This window comes from Physeter macrocephalus, chromosome 13 (genome assembly GCF_002837175.3).
Source record: "Physeter macrocephalus isolate SW-GA chromosome 13, ASM283717v5, whole genome shotgun sequence".
Classification (NCBI taxonomy): domain Eukaryota; kingdom Metazoa; phylum Chordata; class Mammalia; order Artiodactyla; family Physeteridae; genus Physeter; species Physeter macrocephalus.
This window is the reverse complement of record NC_041226.1, coordinates 51,776,894-51,800,030: the sequence shown is the minus strand read 5'-3', so window position 1 is coordinate 51,800,030 and position 23,137 is coordinate 51,776,894. Positions and strand designations below refer to the sequence as shown.

The 23,137-nt window shown below is 37.4% G+C and overlaps 1 protein-coding gene across 5 annotated transcripts in view; it reads left to right on the top strand.

The window, feature by feature from the left end:
- Nucleotides 1–20,709, top strand: part of MYCBP2 (MYC binding protein 2) — a 276,794-nt gene extending 256,085 nt beyond the window's left edge. For all 5 annotated transcript variants that reach the window (XM_024123253.3, XM_024123254.3, XM_024123252.3 and 2 more), the window contains 15 exons: nucleotides 168–248; nucleotides 1,307–1,573; nucleotides 2,282–2,565; nucleotides 5,163–5,259; nucleotides 6,565–6,684; nucleotides 8,441–8,542; nucleotides 9,614–9,742; nucleotides 10,107–10,239; nucleotides 11,525–11,628; nucleotides 12,412–12,600; nucleotides 13,422–13,529; nucleotides 14,633–14,842; nucleotides 17,377–17,484; nucleotides 18,156–18,321; nucleotides 20,243–20,709. In XM_024123253.3, coding sequence (XP_023979021.1) covers nucleotides 168–248; nucleotides 1,307–1,573; nucleotides 2,282–2,565; nucleotides 5,163–5,259; nucleotides 6,565–6,684; nucleotides 8,441–8,542; nucleotides 9,614–9,742; nucleotides 10,107–10,239; nucleotides 11,525–11,628; nucleotides 12,412–12,600; nucleotides 13,422–13,529; nucleotides 14,633–14,842; nucleotides 17,377–17,484; nucleotides 18,156–18,321; nucleotides 20,243–20,358 — 2,214 coding nt within the window. In that variant the 3' untranslated portion in view covers nucleotides 20,359–20,709. The remainder of the gene's footprint in view (nucleotides 1–167; nucleotides 249–1,306; nucleotides 1,574–2,281; nucleotides 2,566–5,162; nucleotides 5,260–6,564; nucleotides 6,685–8,440; nucleotides 8,543–9,613; nucleotides 9,743–10,106; nucleotides 10,240–11,524; nucleotides 11,629–12,411; nucleotides 12,601–13,421; nucleotides 13,530–14,632; nucleotides 14,843–17,376; nucleotides 17,485–18,155; nucleotides 18,322–20,242) is intronic.
- The last annotated feature ends 2,428 nt before the right edge of the window (nucleotides 20,710–23,137 follow it).

The following is a 23,137-nucleotide window of genomic DNA, read 5'->3' as shown; positions in this document are numbered from 1 at the left end:
TTCTTCAAACTTTTTATCCTTTGTCCTAGTATTATAGATCTCCATTTAAAATAAATTCACCTTGTAAAAATACCTGCATGATTATTTCTCAAGATGCTTCAAAATGTCAAATATACAAATTTTATTGAAAGAGCTCGCTTCCTTTTTTTCCTTTTTGCTGTATAAAGGCAACTTCAGATGCTGACCTGAAAGAACATATGGTTGGGATCATATTCAGCAGGAGTAAACTGACTAACCTACAAAAACAGGTTGGTTAACAGCCATTTCATTGTCTTCATCAATTTTTATTTGTTTGTTTTTAGGGTGTAAAGCATTTTCCAAAATTTATGGAGGCTTTTCTATGCTGACTCTTTTATAAGTCCTGCAGAATGTGTCTGCCTTTTTCTAGAGAGGAAGGGGTATATTGGCATACCTGCATCACTTTAAAGATTTTGTTATGAATGTTAACTTTCTTACCTTGCTGCTCTTTGTTTTTCTCATTTTCAGGTAGCTTGTTTCATTTTGGTGTCAAGTACCCAGCTATATCAGATTTCATTTGCATTTCCTGTGTTCCTTTCCCCCCTGTTTTTTTGTTTGTCGGTTGATTTTTTTTAATTATTTTGCTGAGCAATTTTAATGTTAACTAAACCAGTGTTAATATTTTTAACTGTCAGGAGATGGGGGAGTAGCACTAGATCATTCATATAATGGGGGTTCATTTAGGGGTGCCTACATAACAAAATTAGCCCTTCAGAAGTCAAATAAAATATTGACTTTTGAATTAGGTTTTAAATTGTCTATTATTTTAACTTTCAACACCATTAAATCTTTTAAATAAATCACCCAAATTTATGTGTGCTTTATCTTTTTAACAGCATTTTATTGAATCTTAGAAGCTACCAAATGTAAAATGTGTTGTTATTTTATGTGTCGCTAAAAAAATTTGCTGCCAATTAAATTATGAATTGCATCAATTATAAAGCACATTATGAATAGAAATGTTAGCATGTGGGGGGAAATGTGCCTTAGAAGTGATTAAATATGGTGATTTGTTTTCATTTCATGTCTTAAACCACAGGCAGGGGAATTGGTAACTAGTGTATAATTTGTTTCTATACTAGTTGATTTAAATACTCAGATTTTTAATCATGGTTTGCCTAGTTTTCCTTAATTGTTTTTAAGATGAGTTAAGAGAATGGTATGATGGAGAATTAACTGGGAGGAAGAGTATTAAATTGAGTATCAACTAGTATTCTTGTTTTGTTTTGTTTTTAACTAGGCCTTACAAATAATGTTTTTACATTTTCTTTATGTTGCCCTCAAATAGGTGTGTGCTCACATCGTCCAGGCTATTCGCATGGAAGCCACCAGAGTTCGTGAAGAATGGGAACATGCCATATCAAGCAAAGAAAATGCCAATTCGCAGCCCAACGATGAAGATGCCTCCTCCGATGCCTACTGCTTTGAGCTGCTCTCCATGGTGTTAGCCTTGAGTGGCTCCAACGTGGGCCGGCAGTATCTGGCCCAGCAGCTGACTCTGCTCCAGGACCTCTTTTCACTGCTCCACACCGCCTCTCCACGCGTCCAGAGACAGGTAGACTGATCACACCACTCACCTGTAGGCTTATTTTGTTACTTGAAACATTGTTAAAAATTACTCTGTCAAAGAGAATCAGGGGTTTTTGTTTGGGTTTTTTTTGTTGTTATGTTTTGGTTTTTGGATTGTATTTTAACCCCATGTTTTTTCTTTTTGACTCATTATAATGAGAATATGGAAGAACAAAATATGTTCCATTTTAGTAATGTGTTATGGTGATAAAAGAGTATTCTGCTACTGAATATCTTATTCATGAGGTATATAATGTATATAATGACCAAGTAAGAGACATGTTTTCTTTCTTGCTGCCCTGGAGTGGTAGTTAACCACTTGAGAAATTAAATCATGTTTAAATCATTTCTCTGTCCTTCTCAAAGCTTTTGAAGTCATAGAACAGCAGCTAGACTCATTAAAAAAGATGAAAACTTTAAAACACCGATCTTTTTTTTTTAATTTTTATTTTATATTGGTATATAGTTGATTAACAATGTTTTAGTTTCAGGTATACAGCAAAGTGATTCAGTTATACATATGTACGTTATCTATTCTTTTTCAAGTTCTTTTCCCATTTAGATGATTATAGAATATTGAGGAGAGTTCCCTGTGCTGTACAGTAGGTTCTTGTTGGTTGTCTGTTTTAAATATAGCAGTGTGTATATGTCAATCCCAAATCTTTAAATAGGATTCTTTTATTTTTCGTACCAGGTGACCTCCTTACTAAGACGAGTTTTGCCTGAAGTCACCCCTAATCGTCTGGCCAGCATTATAGGAGTGAAATCCCTCCCCCCAGCAGATATCAGTGATATTATTCATTCAACAGAGAAAGGAGATTGGAATAAGCTAGGTATCTTGGACATGTTTCTAGGATGCATTGCCAAAGCACTCACAGTACAGTTAAAAGCCAAAGGAACCACCATCACAGGAACAGCTGGTACCTCCGTGGGCAAAGGAGTTACAACAGTTACCCTTCCAATGATTTTCAATTCCAGGTTGGTCATTGCATATGTTTTGGTACAAAAATAGAACAGAGTAAGCTACTATTTGAAGAATTCAGACCTTTCAAATTCCATCTTACTTGCTTATTTACCAGAAATAGAAGCCATAAGTGACTGGCCCATGTATGAAAGAGAATGCTATGTATAATAAAAGTGTCTTTTCAAATTAGGGAGGAGGGACTTCCCAGGTGGTCCAGTGGTTAAGACTCCGCCTTCCAATGCATGGGGCATGGGTTCTATCCCTGGTCTGGGAACTAAGATCCCACATGCTGTGCAGCGCAGCCAAAAATTTTTAAAAATTAAAAAAAAAAATTAGTGGGGAAAGGAAAATCTGCTGAATATATGATGTTAGAGTACTTCCCAAATACAAAAGAAAAAAAAAAAAACCAAACTGTAGGCCCTCACACCATTACAAAATAAACTTGAGATCAATTAAAGGTTTGTATATTTTTGTTTTTACACTCTAGTAGGACAAATTATAGAAGAATATTTTTATAATCTTCAATTTGGGAAGGCGTCCTTAAATGAAAGCACAGAACCCAAAAGTAACAGGGGAAAAGGCTCAGAGATTTGGCTACATAAAAGTGAGAATTAATTGATAGACAATACTTTTAAAATCCAAACAACTGACTTGGAAAAAAATATTTAACACTTATATAGTAGGCAATGAATTATTAGTAATAATATTAGAAGAATGACTATAAATCAGTGAAAAAAAAGACAAACAACTGATACAAAAATAAATGCCAAGGGGCTTCCCTGGTGGCGCAGCGGTTGCGCGTCCGCCTGCCGATGCAGGGGAACCGGGTTCGCGCCCCGGTCTGGGAGGATCCCACATGCCGCGGAGCGGCTGGGCCCGTGAGCCATGGCCGCTGAGCCTGCGCGTCCGGAGCCTGTCCTCCACAACGGGAGAGGCCACAGCAGAGGGAGGCCCGCATACCACAATAAATAAATAAATAAATAGATAGATAGATAGATAGATAGATAGATAGATAGATAGATAGATAGATAGATAGATAAATAAATAAATAAATGCCAAGAATGGTCACTTCAGAGAAGAAAAGTTACAAATGCCAATAAGTAAATGAAAAGATACCTCACTGGTATTCAGAGAAATGTAGATTAAAACAATAGTAAAATATCTTTGCATTGGCATAATTATGAAGAAATAGACAATTTTTATGACATCTAATGTAAATTGCCATAACCTTTTTGGATGTCAGTTTGATAACATATCAACTATATTTAAAATGTGCATATCCTTTGACCTACCAATTCTACTTCTGTAGAACTGTTTCTCTCAAGCATGTTCATGCATGTGCAGAAGGATATATATACAAGGCTGTTTGTTATAGAATTGTGTGTAACAGCAGAAGATTAGAGACATCTGGAATAATGCTAGTCAAAGAGCCAATTCATAACATTAAGCAAATAGCACTAGAATGTAAATAAGTATATTGCTTCCTTCATCTGGATAGTCTTCCTAGGGGGAAAAAAATGTGAGCTGAACTAAACAGTAGTACAGTAAGTCCCCTACATACAAATGAGTTCCATTCCAAGAGCGCGTTTGTAAGTCCAGTTTGTTCGTTAAGTCCAACAAAGTTAGCCTAGGTACCCAACTAACACAAGTGGCTATATAGTACTGTACTGTAATAGGTTTACAATACTTTTCACACAAATAATACATAAAAAACAAACACAAAAAAATAAACATTTTTAATCTTACTGGGGTACAGTACCCTGAGAAGTACAGTAGTACAGTACAACAGCTGGCACACAGGGGCTGGCATCGAGGGAACAGACAAGAAGAGTTACCGACAGGAGGAGGGGGAGGAGGTGGGAGATGGTAGAGCTGAAGGATCGTCAGCAGTAGGAGACGGAGGGCAGGCTGCAATTTCACTCACGCCTGACGTGGATGGCACAGGTTCTGGTTCCTTGCTGGAACCAGATGCATGTTTGCATCTTTCAAAGTTTGTCACTTGAAGGCTTGTATGTAGTGGACTTGCTGTATGCTCAGTGATATAGTTGACATATTCTGCTGCAAGCTCTTACCTTTATATGGACTGGTAACAAATAGTTTGTGTTCTTTTGATATAGTTTGAATAGTACTGTTCTAAAAGATGCATACAAAAATAATACGTAGGGCTTCCCTGGTGGCGCAGTGGTTGAGAATCCGCCTGCCGATGCAGGGGACGCGGGTTCGTGCCCCGGTCTGGGAAGATCCCACATGCCGCGGAGCGGCTGGGCCCGTGAGCCATGGCCGCTGAGCCTGTGCGTCCGCAGCCTGTGCTCCGCAACGGGAGAGGCCACAACAGTGAGAGGCCCGCGAACAGCTAAAAAAAATAAAATAAAATAAAATAAAAAATAATATGTAAACAGTGAAATATTTCAAAGGGAACACATATCAGAATAGCTACTCCCTTGGGGTTGAAGAGATGGATTATGAATAATATTGTCATTAATTTTCTTTTAAAATGTTCTGACTGGTTGAATCATTTTAAAAATTAAAATGCTGCATGCTGAAATAAGTTTTCATCTTATTCATTTGTAAGTCTCACTGATTGGTTTACAAACGCTGACTTTTCTTGTAGTTATATCCGACGAGGTGAGAGTCATTGGTGGATGAAGGGCTCAACTCCTACCCAGATCTCAGAGATCATCATTAAACTTGTTAAGGATATGGCGGCAGTAAGTTCCCATCCTCCTGATCATTATGTCAGTGAAGTACAGTAGAAACCTGATTAACAAAACGAGTAGCATAATCATTCTGCTGAATTGATAGGAGAACGTTCGTGTTACTTTGCTTTGCTTACAAGGTCCATTTAGTAGGTTCACTATCTCACGATTTGTCTTTCCAGCTGGTGATAAATTTGCCCTTTGTGTAAACTATGTTCATTTCAAGCTTCCCAATTAATTCACTTGAGAATTATTACATAAGTCTTCCAAGACTTTAAAACTTTAAAAAGTATACTCTTTGAACCCTAAAAAAGCCGCCTGAGCCCAAGAGCCTAAAGGAAAAAAAGGGCTTTTCAGAGCAAAGGTTTCTCGCTGTCTTTTAGTTCTCACAGTTTATAGACGTCCTGTTCTGCTGTCTTTAGGTGTTGCTTTTGCAGGGAGATCCCAGAGTGTGGAGGAAAGGGAATTACTTCTCAGAGTGCCTGGCTCTCACTGGTTGCTCCATGTTTGTTTCCTCACATTCCATTTTATTTCCAGGAGTTCAGCCCGAGGAGGGCAGGACACTGTGGATGATAGGTTCCTGAGAGGTAGAGTAGATGGCAAGCATTTTGGAAGAGGAGGAATTGGAATTTGAACTGCCCGTTTAAAGATTGATAGCGTGTGGATATGAGACGAGTAAGGATATTCTGGGGAAATATGAAGTTCTGTCACTTTTCCCAACAGTGTGGACATTTCCTCAATCAGAGAAATGGAGAATTTTTTCCATTCTCAAATAGGCTTTCTGAGTATGTTCATTGGATGAAAATATTTATGAAAGATGTTTAGGAACACTGAAATTCTCTAGGAGTAACATGTTGGTGTTCAGTAAAAATCAAGTTAGCAAATTAAGGTAGTTGTAATTTGAACCCATTTATGCTCTCAGATTCCAGTAATACTCTTCTAAAGCACTTAGCTTAGCTGTATGAGCTCCGTGTTAAATAATAGGGTTTCATGATCAGAATTTCTCAGTCATAGACAGCATAGTATTTGTTATGTTTTTATCTACATGTAGGTTGAAATGCCCTTGAACCCTGTAAGAGAAGAGTATTGAGAACTTAAATTTTTATTTACTTTTCTTTTGAATCATCAAAATAGTAAGTAGAAGTTGAATTGTTCATATAGTTGTGAAGGATTTTTATATTAAAGTATGCCCCTTGATCTAAGATTCCACTAGCAAATAAATTTTCCTTTTTGGTGAGAGATGTTCAGAGAACAGAATCTGCACCTTTGATTATACCTCTCTCGTTGTTTATTAAATTATTCTGTCCTGCTCATTAGGGTCATTTGTCAGAAGCGTGGTCCCGAGTTACAAAAAATGCCATTGCAGAAACCATCATTGCCTTGACCAAGATGGAGGAAGAATTTAGATCTCCAGTGAGATGTATTGCAACAACTAGGGTAGGTTTCCTTTCATTTGGTCTATATTGTTGCATGTTCTTTTTCAGTAATAGATTTGAACAAATTTAAATCAATAAGCCAGCTTAATTTCCTTTTCTAAAAAATTTATTTTATTGAAGTCTAGTTGATTTATAATGTGTTAATTCCTGTTATACAGCAAAGTGATTCAGTTATCTATCTATCTATCTATCTATATACATTCTTTTTCATATTCTTTTCCATTATGGTTCATCCCAGGACATTGAATGTCGTTCCCTGTGCTATACAGTAGGACCTTGTTGTTTGTCAATTCTCTGTATAATAGTTTGTATCTGCTAATCCCAAACTCCTAATCCATCCCTCCCCTACCCACCTCACTTTTTTTCTTACCAAATATTGTATTTATTTAAAAAGTATGAAGGGCTTTTTTGAATTATAAGCTAAGCCTGGTAATTTTTAATGTTCACTGTTAATGTGTTCTTTATCACTTGTTTTTGTTATTATTTAGGGAGCTAAGGATATACTCATTAAAAAAGGCTAAATTACCTATATGTCAGTGTGCTGTCTTTCTAATGATGTATTTACTGTTAATTTGAGTGTCAGCATGACGTTGTGATAGACTGAAGGTCCTTTCAAGACAAGGCCCGTGCCTGCTCCTTCTGTAATAACTCAGGTTGTCCTAAAATAGAGTCCTATAGCCTACTTACTGAGTGTGTAGGCCTTACCTTTCAAAAGCAGAAAGTGTGTGCCCAGGGCACAATGGGGCAGAATCTCTTAGGAAGTGAGAGTGCACCCTTCAGATGAGGTGCAATCTATTGTCAATTTTAACCCACCAAATTTTATGTCCCATATACTTCCAAAAGAGATTTGAGATTTCCTTGACACAGGGCAGTTGTGACAGCATTAGGAAGAAGTCAAAGCTGGTAGAAATCGCTTAAGTTAATCCTCAGAAGTCTGAAAAAGAAGGTACATTTTATCTCCCTTGGGCAGAAAAAGCCAGTTTATGCCATGTTGCCAGTGAGTGTGACTCTGCAGCCGCTGCTCTGACAGTCACCCTTTCCCACCACGTATATGCTGCACTCATTCTGCAGTCGGCTCTCCCCTTTCTCCTTGCATAACATTAATTTTCTTCTGGCTTCTCTTTTCCTATTTTATTTCCCCCTTACTCTTCATGTCCAGTGATACTCACATGCACTTCTCAGAGTTGAGACAGTTAAGTATTATTTTCTATTTTTCAGTAATGAAGAAATATATTATTCTATGTAAAAATGAAGCTTGCTCTTTAAGCCTCAGAAAGTTTTAAAGTATTTTTGAGGGCAATTTTCTAACGCTTGTAAGACGTTTACTTATTTCTGACAAAATGTACCCAGCATAGTGCTAGACTGTTAGAGGCATAGAGATTTCCTTGGAATTTAATGCCTCAGGCAGATATTAGATGGAAAATGTGTAGAAGGCATTGGTATATTAAATATGTAAATTTATGTATTGATATGTTGTTTACATATCAGAATAATAAAGGTTAATTTATATGTCAGGTAGATAACAGAATGGTTTATCAGAGCAACAGTCATTTACTCAGTATGTATTTGAGTGCCTGCTTTGTGCATGACACACGCAGTAGAGGGCGTGGGTGCCTGGTACCACACCAGGAAGACTTGAGTGCCACCGGGGATCTACGTCTTTTCAAGTCCAGCTAGCCTTCACTGAGCTGTGGCGGTGGGTGCTCTGGAAGGCGTAACCCCACGCTCTGTAGTGTAACAGCCTTTCCCTTCGGCAGCTCTGGCTTGCTCTGGCGTCGCTGTGTGTTCTCGACCAGGACCACGTGGATCGCCTCTCCTCGGGGAGATGGATGGGAAAGGATGGGCAACAAAAACAAATGGTAAGATCAGAGTTACTTTATAAAAATTTAGCTTGTTTTACTTTACAGTAAGCTTTGGCTCAGCTTTAAAAAAAAAAAAAGGGCTCTACGTGTCAAAATACACAGTTAGTGGAACTCTTGAAAAATTGTGTCACGCTGCCCAAGTTCACCTCACAAGTCTATTTCACTTAGGGTTCCCTCTTCATAGTATATGAGGGGATTTAATTACATAAAAAAACTGTTCCCTTCTTCTCTGAGTCATGTTTGCATCATATCAAAGTTTGGTTTTAGCCAGACTCTGATTCTATAGCTAGATTTTGTACTAAAATGTAATCGGTTTTATGATAAGAAGGAAATAGAGTAGTACGAGAACAACATGATATACCATTTATTCACAGATGTACTTAAAGTGGGTTTGATAAGTATCCCTCGCTTCACTGGAAGGAAAAACTTTATACAGGCCCTTTCAACATTTTCTTTTTAACATCCAGGTTTCAAAAATGCATTATTTATTCATTTAGCATACAGAATGTTTGAATATAATGGGAGAAGTTTTCTTAAGTCGCTACGAAAAGTATACATATTTATTTTGTTAATCATTGAATGCCCATAGCGCATTAATCATTGATTTGGGGATTTTGAGGCCTTTTTTTAATAGGTATAAATTTATTTTATTTTATTTATTTATTTATTTTTGGCTACGTTGGGTCTTCGTTGCGGTGCAAGGCTTCTCATGGCGGTGGCTTCTCTTGTTGCAGAGCACGGGCTCTAGGTGTGCGGGCTTCAGTAGTTGTGTGGCACGCAGGCTTAGTTGCTCTGCGGCATGTGGGATCTTCCCGGACCAGGGCTCGAACCCGTGTCCCCTGCATTGGCAGGCGGATTCTTAACCACTGCGCCACCACCAGGGAAGCCCGAGGGCTTTTTATAGTTAAGTACACTTGCCATAATTCTGTTTAATGTTCAGATTCTAAATTCTTATTCGAGTTCAGAATAATAGTCTGTTCCTGTTGTAAATAAATCACATTCAATTTGTATGAGTATTTAAGACTTTCTTGTTAATCTCTTGTAACGTATGGAAATGTCCTGTTCTAGCCTATGTGTGATAACCATGATGATGGTGAAACTGCGGCAATCATTTTGTGCAACATATGTGGAAACTTATGTACTGACTGTGACAGATTCCTTCATCTTCATCGGCGAACCAAAACTCATCAAAGACAGGTGAAGATTTCTGCATTTACATGCAGAATAGTGTCTGTAACATAAAATATATTCAGTAAGAAATAAATGTGGGAAGGAGACTTGGTGTAATGGGAGAAAAATGAACCTTGGAATCAAAGACCTTGGTGGAGTTCCCTGCTGTCTCATTTACCAGCTGTGTAAATCAAGCATGTTGTTTAACCTCTGAGACTTGGTTTCCACATTTATAAAAATGGGGCTGTTGTGAAGATTAAAGAGAAGACTAGAAATATCTGGAATTTCTTAGAGTGCTTAATAAATAAAAGCCGTTTTCATTATTGAATAATTAAAATTTATACTTCTTTCAGAGTGATATATTTTCCCCTTTTCTTTAATGATACAATAGGTCTTCAAAGAAGAAGAAGAAGCTATAAAGGTTGACCTTCATGAAGGTTGTGGTAGAACCAAATTGTTCTGGTTGATGGCACTAGCAGATTCTAAAACCATGAAAGCAATGGTGGAATTCCGAGAACACACAGGTAAAAAGGATTTAAGATTGAACCGTGCCTGACAAATAGATTGAACCATCCTTACTGATTACGATTAAACTAGATGTTAGTTTAATTTAATTATTTAATGTGAATAATTTTGAGTGTTTTCTATTAAGTGATTATGAGATCATTGATCACTGTCTGTATTTTTATATTTACTAGACAGTGTTCAGTGTTCTATTGTAGAACATTAGATTAAAAGTCAGGAAAGTTGGTTTGCCATGAACTAGCTGTGTGACCTTGGGCAAGTCATTTTATCTCCAAAATATGCATTTTTCATTTTGATTTTTTTCTAAAGTCTGGTGTATTCCCAGCTTAAAGATACATTGAATCTTACAGATTCTCAATTTTCAGCACCTCTGTAGTCTGCCATTTATCTTACACAATTTTCTGATTTTGGTGTTAGATGTAAATCTGACAAATTTAAATATGAGTAACTTTTCATGCTGCAAGAGCATGGTCTTTTCTCACAGCTGATTTTTTTTTCTTCTATTTTCCCTCCATACCATATTACATTAATGAATGTTCTAGTGTTTGAACCATCATTGTATTTATGACCTAAACTATCCTTTTTAAAAAACATTTTCTGTAAATATTGCTAAGTTCACTTATCATATTTAGAATTTTGTACCTGTGTTTTAAAATGAGCTTGGTCTGTATCTTTCAAATCTTGTTCTTTTTCCTTTTGTTCTTTGTTTTATTGATTCCATTCCTCCTTTAACTATTTCAAACATATTTAAATTTCTTTTCAAATGTTTCTGTTATCTTTAGTTCCCTGGGTGGGAATTCTTCTGTTATTCACGTTTCATATTCTCTGGTGAATAGGTTTTCTCCTATACCTTGTAATGTTGTCATTGGGAAAGGTACCTAATGATTTCCCTTTCTTCTATGTATCTTTATTTAATTTTTGTTATTATATTTTGTCTGGCATTGTGCTTTTGTAATGAGGGGGCTTACCATAGCTGCTCGACCTGCTGTCTTGACTAGAAGCCTAGTCTGTTTCTGTGTACTGAAGAAGTATAAATAAAACAGTTAATAATTTATTTGGCTTCAGGTAGCTCTTTAGTCTCTTATCCTTTTTTGTATGTGATTATTTACTTTATAATTAGGGCAGCTTACAACCCTTCAGCTGCAAAACTGCCAGGCTGATTTCTCAGTGATAGCAACTGATACATATCCCTGCTTGCCTGAGTTGTTTTCTTCAGTTAGTTATATTAAAATATGTAGAAAACATATACTTAAGGAGGATTTTTTCTTTTCTGCTTGAACCTAGGTAAACCCACCACAAGTAGCTCAGAAGCATGCCGTTTCTGTGGTTCCAGGAGTGGAACAGAGTTGTCTGCTGTTGGCAGTGTTTGTTCTGATGCAGATTGCCAGGTGCGTGTATAGTTAGTTAGGCCATCATGTAAGGAATAGCATGTTTTCCCTCATGACACCTTCACTTCATATAAATAGGAGTCTGAGCTCAGCATCGTTTTCTAAATTAGTGTATTACCCATGTCAAGAGGTAAGTGCTTTATCACAGCTGGAGAATGGATCAGTTAAAGCTCTCAAACCCAAATCAGTCTCTTTTGTGTGTTTCCCAACTACCACCGTCATATATATTTAACATTTACTTCTGTGCTAGAAGCAGATAAAAATCTATGGGGTGCCTTTCCTTTGCTTCTTACACATTTTATTCACTTGTTTCCTTAAAGTTGTTCATGCATGAACATCTGTACACATTCCATGCTATCCAAATATTTTTGATTCCTCAATTTAGTTGACAAGAATTTGGATAGTGTCCAGATAAGTGAAGGATACCTGTATTTTTTTTAATCCCCATTTTGGTGAGAGGTAGGTGGCAATTGGATGATTATATGTCAGGAATTTTTTTTGCTTCATGGCTATGCATGATAACAAATAGATTAAAATTGCAGCTCACTTTTTAATCAGCATTCCCTTTATGTGGAGTGAAATTTTTTTAAATCACATTAGACTTTGTTAATAATCCTAAGTTATATGCAAACAAAGAATAAAAATAACTTTACTTTGTGGTTACTTAGCCTTATATCTATTTCCCGTGGGAAAGTATCTTGGAAAATTAATATAATGGATGTAATTACCAGGATGTGTGCCTTTTTTGATATTTTCTGTGCCATTGTAATTCATCTTTAACAGGAATATGCTAAGATAGCCTGTAGCAAGACGCATCCTTGTGGCCATCCATGCGGAGGTGTTAAAAACGAAGAGCGCTGTCTGCCCTGTCTACACGGCTGTGATAAAAATGCCGCGACCCTGAAGCAGGACGCTGACGACATGTGCATGATCTGTTTCACAGAAGCGCTCTCCGCAGCACCGGCCATTCAGGTTGTCTCCGCATTTAACGCGTTAAGTGCGCCTAGATTCTTCAATAGGAAATATAAATATACATGTCAAATAAACAAACGACTGAATCTTTCTTATACCATTGGGAGAAAATATCCCACTAATATCCACCAGTTTATTACAGAGCAAATGCTGTCTCTTTATGTTCTGTCTCCATTTTGTGCAGTGAGCTTTAATCTGTGATTTGTGTGAGCCTGTATCATCAACTGAGTGTGTAAAATGTTCATGAGGGAGAAAAAAAATAATTAGATTATCCAGTAGCTTCTCTCTTCTTAATTTCCAGAATCCAGCATGGCCTTTTATACCATTATGTAATTGATCTATGCATGATGCTACATATCTCTATATATAATATATATACATTTATCTATAATGTTAGTAATATTATAGAAGTTACAATTTGCTAAATAAGTTTTTTTAACATTTACTGGTTGTTTGTTTATATTTCCAGTTCTTGTGATTCCAAGACAATAAATATTCTCAAAAATAAATTTTAAATCTTTAAATCAGTAGTTTCCTCTTCTTCCTGTGAGATACAAAATTGAATAATTTCACATTTCTCCCTAGCCCAGCTTACTCTCTTTAAGGTGGCATTAATACATGAATGGTAAAAATTGGGAGAAGCTGAAGATCTAGTTCATAATGTCACGTGAATAATAGAGAAGTGCCGAAGTTTCAGTGTACTGAATTTCTAGATTTTTCTCTTACCTGCCCTAAGTAGCACCTTACATAGACTCATCTGCCAGTTACTCGTGTCTATTGTTACTACATTTGCTTATATCCTTCTCTTTTCTTTATTTAAGCTGGATTGTAGTCACATATTCCACTTACAGTGCTGTCGACGAGTTTTGGAAAACAGATGGCTTGGTCCAAGGATAACATTTGGATTTATATCTTGTCCCATTTGCAAGGTATGGAAAGAATCAGAAATTATCTGCTTTCTACTAATTTTCATCTTCGTCTTCATCTTTCATCTTTCAAAATAAACATGGCAGCATCTCTCAGTGTCCTTCTTAGTCTACTTTGTACCACCAGCCCCCATCAGTTTCTGCTGTCTTCACCCAGGTAGTAACTGAGAATAAGATCTTTCTATCTATTATACTACATTTCAAGACATTAATTGTCCATTAGAAGCTGATTAAACTATTGCATCAGAAAATTCATTTAGATATCATCGTGCATTGAAGGGCACGCATCACTGCTTTCAGACCCCCTGAGAGTTCAGGCCATGTGACTTGTCAGTGGGTGACTACCAAAAAGAAGAATGAGCCTGTGGTGCTTGTAGGTACTGATACCTGCTGTGAAAGAGTGAAACCTGAACTTTTGAAAGTGCCATTAGGACAGATTCTTTAGAGCTCAGGTAAAATAAGGAGAAAATTCTTGACATTTTGATACGTCTCTGCAAAGATAGTAACCAAAGTAGCAGGTTATTTTGGCAAGCTAATAATGTTTAACAAAAAACTTTTGTTTAAGAATGTACTGCCAGACTGGTGTGGACTTAGCACAGTCATTGCTTAGACTGAGCAATATTCAAAAAGATGATAGGATTTTCTCTCCCTTCTCATTTGTTGCCACAAAGAAAAGTCACATTCAGGAAATGATAGATGAAAGTGATACAGAAAATACTACTTGTTCATTTCTATTATCTAACATTCTGCCCCACCGCCAAGGAACCAAAACACACACAGAGGGATATTTGTGGCAGCAGGGTAACCTTTCATTCCCAGAACAGCTAAGGCAGCAGGAGATATATTTCATACTCAGGAATATGAAGCTAATCAAATGGAATTTTCGTGTTCTGTGCCCCACTTGCCGCCACTTTCCCTGCTCTTGGGAAACTGTAGGCTTGTGAGGACTTTACAGGATTATTTTTAAATGGCATTTTATTTAGGAAATGTTTGGATATCTCCTGTCCTAGTACGGTGTTTGGCACTTAGGTGAATACTAAATGTTTGTTGAATTAATAAATAAATGATTCTGTTAAATAAAGAATGTTCATTTTTCAAAATTTCAGAACAAAATAAATCATATCGTGTTAAAAGACCTGCTTGATCCTATAAAAGAGCTGTATGAGGATGTCAGAAGAAAAGCCCTAATGAGATTGGAATATGAAGGTCTGCATAAGAGCGAAGCTATCACAACCCCTGGTGTGAGATTTTATAATGACCCCGCTGGCTATGCCATGAATAGATATGCATATTATGTCTGCTACAAATGCAGAAAGGTATGCTGTTAATCATACTATGAATTATTAAGATTACCTGTGTGATTAAGAAGTTGAATAGTACAGTGATGTCTAATTATTCTTACGTTTTAAGTCTAAAGTTAAAAATGAGAAAGTTTGGTGCTGTGCTTCAAGTAGAATTTATTTTCTTAATTTGTTTTGGGGCGCTTTTTTTTTAACATATACAGACTATTTCCAAAACAAACATGAGGTGTTTCTCTACACAAGCTATTTCCCATCAGCAATCCCCTCTTGTTTTCCAAATCCAGTTGGCTCTGGAATAAACTTCTTTTGCTTAACTCTTTTGACCATTCCCTTCTTAAAATTCTTACCTCCTTGGCTCCCAGGGCAAGACTCTCTTTGGTATCTTCCTTCCTTTCTGGTCACTTGTCTTTAACCCCCTCACAGAGTTCCTTTTTATTCATCTACTCCTTACATATTTGTTTCCCCAGCCCTCCATTCTTGCCTGATCATACCTGTATTCCCATGCCTTTGCCTACCACCTGTATTGTTCTGACCCTCCAAAATTTTTGAGATTTGGATACAAATACCCAACTGTCTACCAGACATTTAGATTTCTCAGAGATACTTCTGACTCTCTCAATCTCCAGTCTGTATTAACAAATGAACAAAGTCAATTCTGCCTCCAAATCTCTCTTGAGTTCTTTTTTCTTTCTATTATTATATCTTTAGCAACCCTAATCATTTTCTTTGGTAATTATTAGTAGCCTTCTTACTGGGCTCCTTGTGTGGAGCCCTTAACCTCTCCATTCCATGCTTTACACTTACACTTACAATTCCACTAGCAGATGAACATTTCTAGATCCCAGATCTGATCGTGTCACTGTTGAGCTTCTAATCCTGTGGCCCCTCCACCTCTCTAGTCTCGTCTCCCAGCATGTCACCACTTGTGCCCCGCGCAACAGAACACCGAACAACTTGCAGTGCCCCAAACTGGGCCGTGATGGCTCACTCACCCACACCTCCACGCCGTCACCCGGGCTCTTCTGTCCATGGAATGCTCTCCTCTGCCTCCTACTCTGCATCTTTCTCTCACTTGCCACCCACGCACACGCACACGCACACGCTCGTAGGCACGGCCAGATCTGTGCAATCACACTTCCGGATTCGACTCCAGTTTCTCCCCCTCTGCAGCGTGCCATGACCTCCCCACCACCGCCACGCCACTTTGACATCTCGCATACGTCCGTCTAAGCGCTTGTTATTCTGCGTTAACGGTGACTGGTTCACGTGTCTCTCTGTCCCCCTTGATAAGTTCCATGAGGACGAAGACTATGTTTCTTAAGTTCTCTATCTCTAGTACTTGGCACTTATTAGACACTAAGTTAATTGGAGAATGAATAAATGAAGGAATCAATATATGAAAGATGCATAGTCTCCCAAAGTAACAGAAAGAAAATACAGATAATGAAGGGAAGGCTAAATAGATAGATGGTAGCCAGAAAGGCAGACAAATACACACACCCAAGGAAAGACCAGTGGTGTACATTTGTGAAACTTGAATTGTTACAAATAATAAAATACTATTTCTGTGTGTTTAGTGTACTGAACCTCATAAATGAATACTGTGCTACCACACAGATGACAGTCAGATGTCCAGGAAGCCATGCAGGGAATCTAGAAAAGTAAAACAGCTGGAATAGGCCCCCAGGACAAATGAAATACTTCTGAGGCCTGATTTAGTTGGTGGATGACCATTTATAGCCTCTTTATCAATGAAGCCTGTCTTTCAGCTTGTTTTTCCAGTACAAATAATAGATTTCTATTGACTCATCTTATTTATACCCAATTATGGATATAGTTTTTTTGGCTATGAGACATGTTATATATGCAGAATGCCCCAGTTATAATTGGTCTAATTTATTTTGTGCCCAGAGCAAATAGAGAGGAATTACCCATGATGATAACTTCATATATTCAAGTATCTGTATTAGATACTGTTGAGTTTCCTCCATGTAGTGTAGCTCTGTAAGTATGAGCAATGTCCTGAACAGAATATCCAAATTTGCCTTTCCTTTTTAAACATTTTTATATGACCAAAATTGATTTTTTTTCTTTCCCATTAGCCTCAGGATTATAATTTTATACTAATATTTATTTTAGGCATTTTTTTAGAGTAGTAGAAGGGAATATGTTATTTAATATTTCAAAAAGAGAAAAACTATTCAGACTTTGCCCTGGAAAATCATAGCTTCTCTTTACTACTTAATATCCTATTCTTGATATTTATTTGGAAGATTATACATTCTTTTGTTATTTTGCTTTGACAGTACAGTGTTTGAACTTTCTACTGTAAGTATGAATCCATTCCAGAACTGAAGTAGCTTTATTTCATACCCTGATCTATTTCTTACAGGTAGCAATATGGGTATCCACTTGGCATTACAAGGGAATGTCAATAGACAGTAGTATTTCCTGAGACCTCTCGATCTCACTTCCATTGCACCCACACTGAACCTCCCATGGCAGAGTTTTCTGTTTCCTGCTGTGATCTGATTGCATTCCTTCCTCAGGCATATTTCGGTGGCGAAGCTCGCTGCGATGCTGAGGCTGGACAGGGAGATGATTATGATCCCAGAGAGCTCATTTGCGGTGCCTGTTCTGATGTGTCCAGGGCTCAGGTTGGCAGAATATTTTATTAGAAAGGACAGTTTAGAAATGTTAAACTTCTATGTTTTTAAAATAATAATATAACGAATATGATGGGGACAGTATAGTACGTTTTTTTCCCCAGTGCTTTCTGATGTTTGTAGGGCAGGGTATGATTTTCCAGATCATTTTGTATATATTATTTCTTTTGGATGGTATTTGCATTTTATAATTTTGTCTCCCATAAGATAATCACCATATTTCAACAAGTAATAAATTTACTTATTTCATTTTCTTAAACCTGCAGTCACACTTTTAGGTTTTCCCGTCTTCAGTGAAATCTTAACAATACATCTATGAGATTGAGCGATAGAAGAAATATTATTAATTTTTCAATTTGGCTGACCAAGAAACATTCACAAGGAAATTAAATGGCTAGCTTATTAAATAATATTGGTTATTATGGAGCTGGGATTTAAACTTGGGGCTTCGTCCAAACCTTTTGGGCCAAGCCACACATTTATTCAGTATTTTAATGTGGAAAAAATATATATATTTTAATGTGTATATCATCAGTTTTTCAGTCAGTTTTGAGAGCTGTGCGTACTCTCAAAATATGAATCACTGAGTTATGTGTACGGTTTTCTTAATTATAGTTGAAATAGACTCGCCATAATCTTGTATTTATTTTCTTTTGCTGTAGATGTGTCCGAAACATGGCACAGACTTTTTGGAATATAAATGTCGCTACTGCTGTTCAGTGGCAGTCTTTTTCTGTTTTGGAACAACACATTTTTGTAATGCTTGTCATGATGATTTTCAGAGAATGACTAGCATTCCTAAGGAAGAACTACCACACTGTCCTGCAGGTATGCTTTTAATGTTTATAAATACGGTTATAATGTATATGGTATCTCGTTTTATTTAATGATCACATGAGAACACTTTGTTTCAAGTGGCAGAAACCCAGTTCAAACTATCCTGAAGAAACAAAGGGAATTCCTCGGCCCTTGTAGGCTTCTGACTTTGTGAGTGGAGTAAAAAGTAAGATGACCATCATGAATGAGGGGCTCAAAGCTGTAAGAAGCAATTGTGTGGGGACTGAGAGGAAGTCAGCTGAGGATTAGTAGAGGGATTGCTGCTCAGCACTAAAGGGCCATGAGAGGTTTGAAATTATACATTGATAATAGAGCCCTTTAAAAGGATTTTGTGGGTTTTGGTTTTTGTTTTTTTTTTTGCTCACACATCTGCCTTTATTGTGAGCAGCTATGACATTTTTTAAGAAGCCTGGAACCAGCACCATAAAATGGACAAGTGATTTGATCCAGAATGGCCGGGAATGGGCAGCGTAGTGAGCATCAGAAAGCCAAGGGAATTCAAGAAGCCACTGAGAATGCAGGAGGGATGGTTGTCTGTGGAGGTCAGGCTGAGAGCAAGTGCACATGAAACCAAAAAGAGACAGAAAACTGGAAGAGGTCACGAGGCTGGTGATCCCAGTGGGGTGGAATACCAGGCTTAACAGAAGTGAGAAGAGTGGAAGGAGAGGTAAATGTGACCGCAGAAGAGGCAGATCTGAAACGAGTGGGAATACAGGCAAGGGCACATACACCACAGTGTACAACGTTGTTAAAGCTGGGAAACACACAGTCTCATCCATTGCTTATCAGAGTGCACATGGCAGAACCCTGTGGTGCCTCTCAAAACTGCCAATATACCTACCCTTCAACAACCCCACTTCTGGGGATATACCCACATATGTGAGAAAAATAAAAAAGAGCAGATATGAAGGTTATTCATTGCATCATTGTTTATAATAATACAAGTTTGTAAACAATGCAAGTATCCAGTAAGAGGTTGGTTAAACCCTCAGTACTACACACTATTAAAAAAGGAAGGTGACTGAGGATGGAGTTTCTGTGTACCAATATGGAAAGATCTATAGCAGATACTGTTAAATGAGAAATCAAGCTACTGAACAGTGTGTATAGTATGCCGCCTTTTGTAAGAAAGGGGGAAATGAGTACGTATACTCATATGCATTTAAAAAAAAACACTGGGGAGATTGACAAGAAACTAATACAACTGATTAACTATTGGGGAAAACAGGGAAAAATGGGATAAAAATGGGTGGAAGGTGACTTCTTTTTGTATGTAATTTTTTTAATATTTTGATTTTTAAACCGTGTGAAATATATTATCTATTCAAAAACAAGGATACTAAGATACATAGGTTTTTTTTTTTTTAAGTACGGCTACTCTTTTCTATTTGCTCATCTCAAGTAAAATTTGTTATACTATTCTTCCTCTACTTCCTTTACCGTAGAAGTACTTTAGGACTTTTAAAGAAGCTTTAAAGAAGCAAGATGAGAATAATGTGAGGCTAGAGCGTTTAGGAAAATGGCCAGAATAGAGACGTGAGCCACGATGAGCAGGAGGAGGGTGGTGAGCTGGAGGTCAGCGAATGAAGGGAGGGAAAAGGGGGCAATGTTGTATGGATGAGGACAAGAGTCCAGATTAAGAACTTGAAGTAGATAATCCTTCTGGACTGCGATAGGGACCCTGTCCCTTCCTGTTGCATGTATGTGGTATGTTAAATTCTTTATAGTGAATGGTTTTTATTTTTGTGGTTAGAAGAAAATAATTTTTTAATTTTATATTTAATTTTATATTTGCATAACCACAGTCACATTATTTCTCTAAGTAACTTACAGGTGATTAATATTTACATTAGGTTTGTATGTGTGTGTGTGTTTTAATTATATTTTTTTGCCTCCTTCAAAATTTATACAGGTCCCAAAGGCAAACAGTTAGAAGGAACTGAATGTCCTCTCCATGTTGTGCATCCACCCACTGGAGAAGAGTTTGCCCTGGGTTGTGGAGTGTGCAGAAATGCTCACACTTTTTAGAACACTCAGATTCCTTTGTCTACAGAGAGAAAAGTTGCCTTCATCCCCCCAAGCGGATGTGGTGAAGTTTAAACTCTGCTCAGGATAAGGACGGGACCATTTTTACATCCATGAAAATGAACCATTCACAGTGCAAGAAGGATGCCAAATACCATGTACATAATTCTTGCTATGGAAAGTTTCCCCATTATTTCAGTTTATCTTCTTTTGAACCAAGACATCAAACTTGTGAGGTGTTTGCATGTGGCCATTATCGTCATTGGCCTGTGAAGCATTGGACATTTATAGATAATGGATATCAAAGAATTGCCATGCCCATGGACTAAGAATGATGCTGGCTTTCAAGCAAAAGAGAAAAATTATCATTGTTTATTGTATACTGCCTTTTTGTAATCTTGTACAATTGCATCACGGGTGGGGATAAAAAGAGGAATATTCTGGTTTATTTCCTAGACTGTTATTTAAAAAAAAAAATGTGTTAGGATGGCATATAAATGTAATAAGTATCACAGTGTATATAAAGATACCAATGTTTGTCCTGTATAAGAATTACTAAATTACAAATGCAGTTTCATTTAAACTTCTAGGTTAAGTTTGAGCCTGAAATTTTAATGAAGTGCAATACTGAGTGTGCCTCATTATCTTGCAGCTGTAAACATATTGGAATGTACATGTCAATAAACCACTGTACATTTTTATACAGTGATAAAGTCTAACAAGTGTGTAAGGTGTTGCTTGAGAAACAAAATTATTTAAATACCTAAGGTCTAAAACTCCATCCAGTTTTCCTTGGAAAGAAATTTACTAACATAGCACAATCATAACCTTCAAAACTGTTTGTTAGGGAAAATAAGAGTAGTAGTGAAGTACAATGTTGGAATCTTAACACTGGAGAGATGGCTAGACAGATATTCATAAACAGACATATGCGAAAGATAGAAGAAAATATTTAGGAAATTCAACAACTTCCACCTTATTAACCAGCACCTTTTTCAATGTGTATATCAACAGAATCACTAGTCTTTTCTTTATCTATTATAGACTGTGTGTTTTAGTAGATGTTTTTTACAGTTAACTCATGAAATTGACGCATTGTTGACTTATGATGAGTCATAAATCAGATTATATTTATTTCATGAGACACAGACTGATCAAAAGTTCTGATCAGTTTTGTTCTAAATTCCCACTGTTGAAAATAGATAATTTGTCAGTAACCATTATTTTAATGACTTTGTTAAGCATTTGTGAGAAATTTAAAATAATCTTTGCCTTGAAGGAACTTAAAATATAAAGAAAAGATCTAGCCTGAGCACAGATAACTATTTAGAGAATCTTCTAATAAATTGCATAAAAATGTCCACACCAAATGCTTCAGGGTTTAGGAAAGATGGTTATTAGTGGTTTTTTGTTTTTGTTATTGTTGTTGGGAGGGGGGCGGTTAGCTAAGAGGCCCCTTAAGCTTCCCCTTGAAAAATAAGTAGCATTTCAAGGGTGGAGATGTAGAGAAAGGCAGGAGGAAAAAAGTATGTGTGTAGAAAATTCTAGAATGTGATAGAACAGTGTGAATAGTCCAACTTTCCTTGTGTTGGAGAGCTTACTGCAAAAAAAAAAAAAATCTGAAGATCACAAAGACTGATCTCTTCATGATATAATTTGTGGATCCACTGTATGTACAGGCACAGGGCCTTCCTGAGCAAGAAAGGACTTTGAAACAGTACAGAGGCCCCTCTTCATCTAAATAAGATACATCTGAACCATCACTGAAAAAGTAATGATAACACTTTCTTTTAAAATCTCTCAAGAGAAGGACATTATGCAAACTTCCTTTGTTATTAGTGACAATGCCCCAGAGTTGCAAGCAATTTTTAACTGCCCAGTGGGTTCAAAAGCGAGGGGAGTGATTTGTTGTTACCGAGGGCACTTCTGGGTGGTCCCAAGTCAAGCTGAAAGGGTTGCAGGCAGGGCTAGTTCAATTTCAACCTCCAGAATACTTTGGATTTATGATTCCGGAAGAGGCAGAAAAGGGTCCTAAAGGCACTCGCGTGTTTATATCCCCACCCCACCCCTACCGCCCCCCCCCACCCCCGCCGCCGGAACACACACACACACATTTCTCTTTCTGACAAAGGGCTAACTGGGATTCTCTATCTATGTTCAAAAGAGGTTCCGGAACCTTCAGGGCAACACAGATGTTTTCTTCAAAACGATCATTCTACCATGAGGATGTTGGGCAACAGGCATCAGGAAGGGATGGTGGCACTGCTCCCAGACAACCCCTCAGCCCCAGCTTCTACCGCTCAGCACCTGCTCGCAAAGCTCTGCCTTTCACAGAAATCTCGTTTCATGCCCAGGCCTGTGGGAGAACACTGAGGGCACACATTCAGGATTGGCTTTCAGTGTTTCCCAAAAACACAAAGTAGGTCAGAGGCAGAAGCAGTTCGTAGGTTTACCCCAGAAAACCAGATGTGATGAGGCCATTGTGAACATATCTGACTTAAATTTATCGGCCACAGTAATGAAACTAACCTTGAGAATGCCGTGCAGATAGGAGGCATCGTGGACACTTGAGAAGTGTAAGCTGCAGTGTGTAAATGGGAAGGAAAAAGAAAGGGAAACTATGGCGATTGCTTGACAGTCATGAGCCGTGTCAAATTAATACGCTGGTAATAGAAGGGATAAAAAACAAAGTCCTAAAACATTCTCCCAATGACTCCAGCTTATCTTCGTTTATGAGGAAGCTATTTTTAGTCATATTCCAAGCATCTCAAAACCAGAAAAG